Genomic DNA, 7,141 nt, shown 5'->3' with positions numbered 1-7,141 from the left:
TCAGGACACTTCCTATTGGACACAGAACTCTGACGGCTATGAAAAGAGAAGGGGCACCAGAGATTAGAAACTGGGGTTATATTATCTAGGGCCATTGGCTCTGAAATGGCTCCTGTTGCAGCAAGTCAATAGGGTCAAGTTATAAAAGATAGCAGAAGGAGAATCTGGAAGCAGGACTGTGGGATTTTCTCCATCAGTATTCCTTCTGGTCAGCATGGACCCAGGACTCCAGAAAGCTACTGACTAGGGCCTAGCGTAGACCTTCCTTTCATTTCTCCCTTTCTCTTGCTCCTTGAACACTAAGCTTCCCAGCCTTCACCACTCCCTAGTTAAACAAGGATGGGTCTTGTAGGAGAGCAAGGACCCTCCTTTCCCCAGGTCTGGTTTTGTGGAGGCATCCAGGAAGTAATCAAGAGAAATCAGCCCAATCATTTTATCATGAGCAAACTGAGGCCCAAGGAGATTCAGAGTCGTGCCTTAGGTCACAGCGGAAGTAAATAGCAGAACCAGGATCCAGTCTCTTTTGCATTAAACCACACTGAATCTTGAGTGTCAATAGTGTGAGGGTGAAGGTTTTGAGTAAACTGAATTTAAGGAATGATACATATGGCCATTGTGGAGCACCTTTCAGTGTCCCCTATTTCATTCTCCAGCCCTCTGGGGCTGCCCAGCAGCCTTTTTTTTTATTCCTTCTTTCTGCCTTGCATATAGACTCCAAGAATCACAAACCATTAGAATCAGATCTAGAGACCTCAGACATCATTGGACCTAATACCCTTGTTCAGATGAGGAAATTGAAGCCTGGGATGGGGGGTTGGGGAAGGAGAATGATTTGTCTAAAATCAGTCCATTAATTAACCACAGACCTTGGACCAAAACGCATGTTTCCAGAGGCCCATGGGAGTACATGACTCCCTTCTTGACTGAACTTTTTTGTAACATATTCAAAAACCAACTCCCTCCCAACAATAACCTCAAGCTTAAAAAAAAAAATCAAGGATTGTATTTACTTTTCCGCTGTCAGTCTGTGAAGGAGGTGGTGGAGGACGTATAAACATATTGGATATTGGCTCATTATATTTCGCCACCATCCATTTATTGTATCATCACCTTTAATTTAACTATAAATACTACAGAATGGGGTGAGGGAAGGGGGGTTGTTAGACTGGCCGAGCCTCTCTGCAGCCAGTTCTATACAAGAAACACCAGGAAATATTTACACCAGTTTACAGTTTTCCTCATTTCCCTTCCTTCTCCCCTACAAAGGCAGCAAGTGTGCAAGATAGTAGCATTGTATGTGCAAGTCTCTAAAGGTATGCAAGTCCCAAAGTTCCATTCCGGGGCTATCAGCTATCAGAGTCCAAATCGCTTTTACCTTCCTCTTCTCTTTTCTCTGGGGATGGCTTCGAAGCCTTGCTCCATTTCCGTGCGTTTTCTGACTCTTCTGAGGACGACCTTTTCTGCCGTCTCCATTTTGCTCTTCGATTCTTAAACCAGACCTGTTGAAAAAAAAAACAAAAAACAATTAATTGGAGGGGATAAAACCCCATAAAAAACTAAACTTCTAGTAGAAAAAAAAAAAGCTGAGACTTTGGGAAATCACCATAAAAGAAAACTCCGGCCTACTTTACTTTGGGTCTTTCTTGGCTCAACGAAAATAATAAATACTGGAAAGTGGACTAGGTTGTATTAAAAAATTCCGTAGAAATTTAAAGAAGAATACTGGGGATTTAAACCAGGAATCCGTCCGTGTATTAGCGGTCTATTCATGGAAAAGGAAGCTAATCAAAACAGCGTTAGAAACTTCCCAAATCAATAAACAGGGCTGCCCCAGACTGAACTTTCTAGCCAGCTGTCAACATTTTGTACAAGGGGCAAAGAAGGGCAGTACCTCTACTTTCTCCTCTCTCAAGTGCACCCTCCGAGCCAACTGTTCCCTTGTGCCCACGTCGGGGTACTTGGTCTCCTGGAAGAGGTTCTCCAGGGCTTCCAGCTGTTCGTCCGTGAAAATAGTTCGGTGTCGCCGCTTCCGCCGGCAATGCAGCTGGTTGAGCAGCTGCAGCTCGGTCCTCGACAAGGTGCCCACATTCATATAGGGCAACATCTGGTGAGGGACCGGGGACATCAAGACTGAGCCCGAGCCGTCGTAACCTGCAGCAGGCGGGTAAATGGGGGTTGAGGAGGGGGAAGGAAAGGATGGGGACAAGGAGTTCACTACCCCAGAATCGGAATGAACTCTCCTCAAATCCCGGCTTCAAGCCCTCCCGCTGAGACGAAGCCCGCCCGCCAGCACTTAGCCCTGGATACAACGTGCAGAAATTGAGCTCCAAAAGGATTCTCCCCACCCCGGATCCTGCATTATTACCATCATTATTGTTGTTGTGTGTGTGGATAATAGTATTAGTATTAAGGATGTCTGAGCCCCTTTGCCGCAAAACGAAGGAACAGAGCTTCCCCGACTTTTGCCAAGCGTGTCTGCTAAAGTTTGCAAAAGCCTAAAAACTGGATTGGCGAGTCGGCTCTGTTGCTACAAAAGTAAAATGAACGGCCATGTACGTGGAAAAGAATAAGGAATAGTATCTTCTCTGGGTCCCCAATAGCACCCCCTCCTCAGTTCTAGGAGCCACAGGTTCCCCGCAAGCACTTTCGCGAAAAAACAAAAACCCCCAAAACAAACAAACAAAAACCAGTGGGGGAAGAGAGACTTGGAGCTTCCAGAAAACTGTATGGGGGAAGTAATTGGGAGAGCATGGCGAATATTCCCGTACCTGAGGATGGAACGCAAGAACACTGCTGGGCTCCCAGAGGCTGCATCGCCCCACAGCAGGATGGGCCGACGGGCGTCGCCTGCACTTGCAGCTGCCCATAGTAGTAACTGTTGTAGCCCAAGCGGGAACCACCGACCGCAGTCTGGAGGCCGGCTCCGCTGGGGGCTACTGCTCGCGGGTAGAAGCTGCCATAGTCTGAAGCGCTGGCGTAGAGAGAGTCCCCGTGCAAGGCCGGGAAGACCACCGGGGCCCCGGCGCTAGGGGCCAGAGGCAGCACAGAGTCCTTACAGCGAGGCCGGGCGGCGAGGATATTGTCGATGCTGAACATGCCAGCAGGCATCCCCGAACTCTTCCCGCCGGGGACAGGAGAAGGAAGAACCCAAATAATGATAATAAATAATAAAAATTATAATAATAAAAGAAAAAAGAGTAACACCCTCCCCCCAAAAAACCTAAAGTACACGCACGTCTTTTAGGGTTTTCAAACCGAAAGAAGATCCTGAGCTGCTCAAATTTGTCTCGCACTCCTACTTTCTCCCTGTCTCTGTCTCTTATTCCCGTCTGTCTCTATGTCTCTGAGTCTTGCTTGCTCTCTCCCTCACCCTCTCTCTTCCTCTCTCCCTCCTCACCCTCCCTCCCTCCCTCCCTTTCCTGCCTTCACTGAACTCATTCCAGAGTTGGATGAAGGATATAGTAGTCCAGCTGAATTTCTTCCCTTTTTTATACAGAGTCGACGTCATCCTAGATTTAGTTCCTGGTAATATGCAGATGACAAACAAAACCAGATTTGATTTCTCTCTCTCTCTCTCTCTCTCTCCCCCTCCCCAACTCTGGTAGGGATAGTGTTGGTTTGAGAATGGGCGGGAGGGGGGCCAGGTTGGGGGAGAGGCTAAAGGAGGGGGTTACACAATGGCCTGAAAGAAGACCGGTCTGTGTATTGAGAATTAATTAAATTAACCTAATCTTTTCCTTTACTGGGCGCTCTGAAGACTGTGCAGCTCTGCGGGCCAAGCTAATTGCTCCTGTTAATCTGATTAATGCCATTGTGCGAAAGCCATTAACAATTCCCGCCCAGTCTGTTACGCGCCCACTCGTTTTCTCCAGTTGGATTCTACTCTTGCGGGCTATTTCCTCAGTCAGGGGCTCACTTTGTTGGTGGTGGGTAATTTTATTCAATTTTGTTTTACCTTATTTTTAAGAAAGTTGTCCCAGCAGCGTTTGCATTTAATTCTACACTTAATTCGTTACCACACTACCCTCCTCTCGGTTCATTCTCCTCTCTAGAGAAGGGTTTGTCTCCCTAGAACCCCTTTCTTTAGAGGGAAAGACAGCGCCTTGAGGAGGGCACTCCAAGAGGAGCGAAAAGGTACCAAGTTACTAAAACTAATATTTCTTGCAGACTTTGAGGTGGAAAATACAAGCACACACCACAACCTGAGTTGCTGCGATTCTGCTTTGAAATCTTTATCAAGGCAGTGTCCTACAGCGACGCTTCTTTTCCAGTTCAGCGTGAAGCATACTGGGGCTTGGATGGGGCTGAAGGTTCCCTCTCCTTATCTAGAGGTCAGTTTCTCCTTATAGGGAGATAACAGGCGGAGGAAAGTTCTCCCCTATTCCGACAATCTTCTACCCCACCCCCACTCCCACCTCCTCAAACTCTGCTAGGGATACAGGCACACAATATTTCACATAGCTTACACTCCCCCCTCAAAAAGTCGCTTGCTTCTCCACTGACGAGCCCCGAGCTCCCCCACCAGCAGGTTACCCAGTGATTTGCACAATCCTTGGTCTGTCACGACTGGCCCTCAGAATCCACAGGAGGTGGACTGAATCAGATTAGACTATTTACCCCATCAACGCTGCGTCAGAAAAGGTAGGAAATTGTAACATGTAACGAAAGCAAAACATTAGTCTTTGTTGGCCAGGCACAATTGATTTTGTCCAGCAAAGACTGAGTTTATTAGTGCTTCCAGAAAAAAACAAACGAGATCAAATCCCCCGGCAGACCTAGGCCAACCCGACTGCACGCCGACCGGGGAAAGGAGATTAGCGAGCAGGAGGACTCAGCGTCGGCAGCGAACGTGTTAAATGTGATTGTCTTTGGTGCCACGAAGGTCACCTTAAAATACCTAGAAGAGTTTTCCGGATTTCTCCTTGCTTTTTTTTTTTTTTTAAGCAATCGTTATTAGACAATTAAGCATTATCCCTTATTTTCTGATGCGTAGATCACAGGGAACGCATAAATGACTTGCAAGTAGGTTAGAAATAGTTGCCGGATGGAAAGGTAGGGAGCTTGTAAATTAGTAGTAGTAGCCTGTTTAGAGTAGACTGACGCGCTAGAGGTTCCGTAATTCCCCGACAGCCCAAGCTACTGGGATCAAACACAAAAAGGCTGAATTAAATGAGCGATTTGAGGACCATTGCGAGGACAAGGGGAGATATTCGTACGTTCTTAGAACTCCTGCAGGCCCTCACTTACCGCCTGTCTCTGACGCTGCATCAGGCCAAAGGCTTGGTTCCCAATAGAGTGCGCGTGCTTAAGTTGTATGCTCAAATGGTTCACTTTACCTTCCAGCTGCAGCCTGAGGCTCCCGGGCAGCGCTGGACTGCGCTAGGCTGAGCGCAACTACTGCCGCAGGCAAGCCAAGGAGTCCGCTTGTTCTTCTGGGCAAAGGTGCTTCTGTAAATAGGAAAGCGTTATATATATTTTTTGATTTATTAAAAGAAATCGAAATGCTCCAGTGTGGCCCGTCCCCTAGGACAGGAATAACTGTGCCGCGAGGTCACATCTAGGGGAGAAAATTGCTAGAGCGTTTTCTCTCGCGCGCTCTCTCTCATTGGGGATACCAGCCTATTTTATTTTTCCTATCAGTCAATGTAAATCGTGTCTTACTCTCGGCCCATGCTCCCCGTTGACCTTTCCCAGGTTTTAAAACTAACGGACCATTGGCGAGAGAGGCAAATCCACAGTAACTTGCAGAAGTGAATTTTCTTTTTTAATTTTCTGTAAAAATAGTAAAAACAAACATCATCTTAGGAGAATGGTCCAGGGTATGGAAACCGGGTAGGAGCCCTAACTCGATCTTTGGGTACTTCAAATGCTCTCCAGTTGGCCCTAATCCTATTGTGGGTTGGGGTGAGGTTGGATTGGGAAGTCCCGGAGACAGGACCCTGTGAAATTCCTCCCCCCTGGGCACGTTCCTGCACATAAAAGATCATCTCAGAGTTTAGAAAGCAGTCTATTTGCCGTTTTGCTAGGTGCGTAACCCTGAGCAGGTCCCTTAACCTCTGTGAGATCAGTTTCTTTATCTGTAATTCGGGAAAAACAATATCAGAGTATTTTACTTTCACAGTTATGTTGGGGAGAGAGCTTTGTAACCCTAAACGATTTATAGGAATTTGAAGGTATCTCGTCATTTAGCAGTATTGCTTTCTTCCCTCTCCTTTCCCTCAAAATCCTCACTAACCCCGCTAAGGAGGATGATGATGGTTATAATAGTAGCTGAGTATTCTGTAGCGTTTTACAAAGGAATTTGCATACATTATGTCATTGTCCCTTATGCGCTGGGGCAGTTGGAAAACGAATTGAATGGCTTTTCCGGTTATATTCGATGAGACGATTCCCCTCTCCCTTAACTGCCCCGTAGCAGGGCAAACAATTTGCAAACGACCCCGAAATCAAAGACTACTGCTTATAACGCCCAGGTCGGGGCTGGACACTCGTCGGGAGTGAAGATGTGGAAAGAATTCACAGATGACTTTATTCCTGGTCGCTTCTTTTGGAGCAGGAGGCCGCCCCTATGGGTCACTAGGTCAGTCTGAGACGGTAGCTACATTTTTTCTCAACTTCGGACAGTCGGGCTCTAGTCTCGGGGAGGAAAAATTCCTGTAGATTTGTTGCACAATCCACGCCCTGGTTACCCGACGACTTTCCCTTACCTCCCCTCCCTCCCCCGCTCCTTCATGGTAGAGGACAAATTCGAAGTTCACTGTCCCCCAGCGTCCACTTGGCAGAACTTTCCGGGGAGCCGGAGTTTGCAAGTGAAAACCCCCTTTTCCTCCTGCAGTGCATTCTCCCTTTGCCCTCCCGGAGAAGAGAACTTACAAAAGTCATAAATGCACTAAATAAACAATCAGTGGTCCCGCGACGTCAGGGTGAAATTGGAATAACAAATGAAACTCAAGCAAATTGTCCTACCTAGTGTTGCTAAGCAATTGTTTGTTACTACAGCAAAGTCTCAGCGTGAGAGGAGGATGCATGTAAAGCGGAGTACAGAGACGGGTCCGACAAGCTGTTAGATGAGAAATACAGTAAACAGGGCATTGATTTTCAATATTATCCCCCAAACACGATTTCATACAAAGCAATCACC

The 7,141-nt window shown here is 47.1% G+C and overlaps 1 protein-coding gene across 1 annotated transcript; it reads right to left on the bottom strand.

The window, feature by feature from the left end:
- Positions 1-1,074: 1,074 nt before the first annotated feature.
- GSC (goosecoid homeobox) lies at positions 1,075-5,406 on the bottom strand. The gene is made up of 4 exons (XM_072630325.1): positions 5,248-5,406; positions 2,769-3,117; positions 1,892-2,151; positions 1,075-1,499 (listed from the first exon to the last, which is right to left on the bottom strand). Exons 1-4 carry the CDS (start codon positions 5,266-5,268, stop codon positions 1,347-1,349), a joined length of 783 nt encoding a protein of 260 aa, XP_072486426.1. The 5' UTR covers positions 5,269-5,406; the 3' UTR covers positions 1,075-1,346.
- Between the last annotated feature and the right edge of the window lie 1,735 nt (positions 5,407-7,141).

This window comes from Notamacropus eugenii, chromosome 1 (assembly GCF_028372415.1).
Source record: "Notamacropus eugenii isolate mMacEug1 chromosome 1, mMacEug1.pri_v2, whole genome shotgun sequence".
NCBI lineage: Eukaryota > Metazoa > Chordata > Mammalia > Diprotodontia > Macropodidae > Notamacropus > Notamacropus eugenii.
This window is presented reverse-complemented; position numbering and strand designations above follow the sequence as displayed.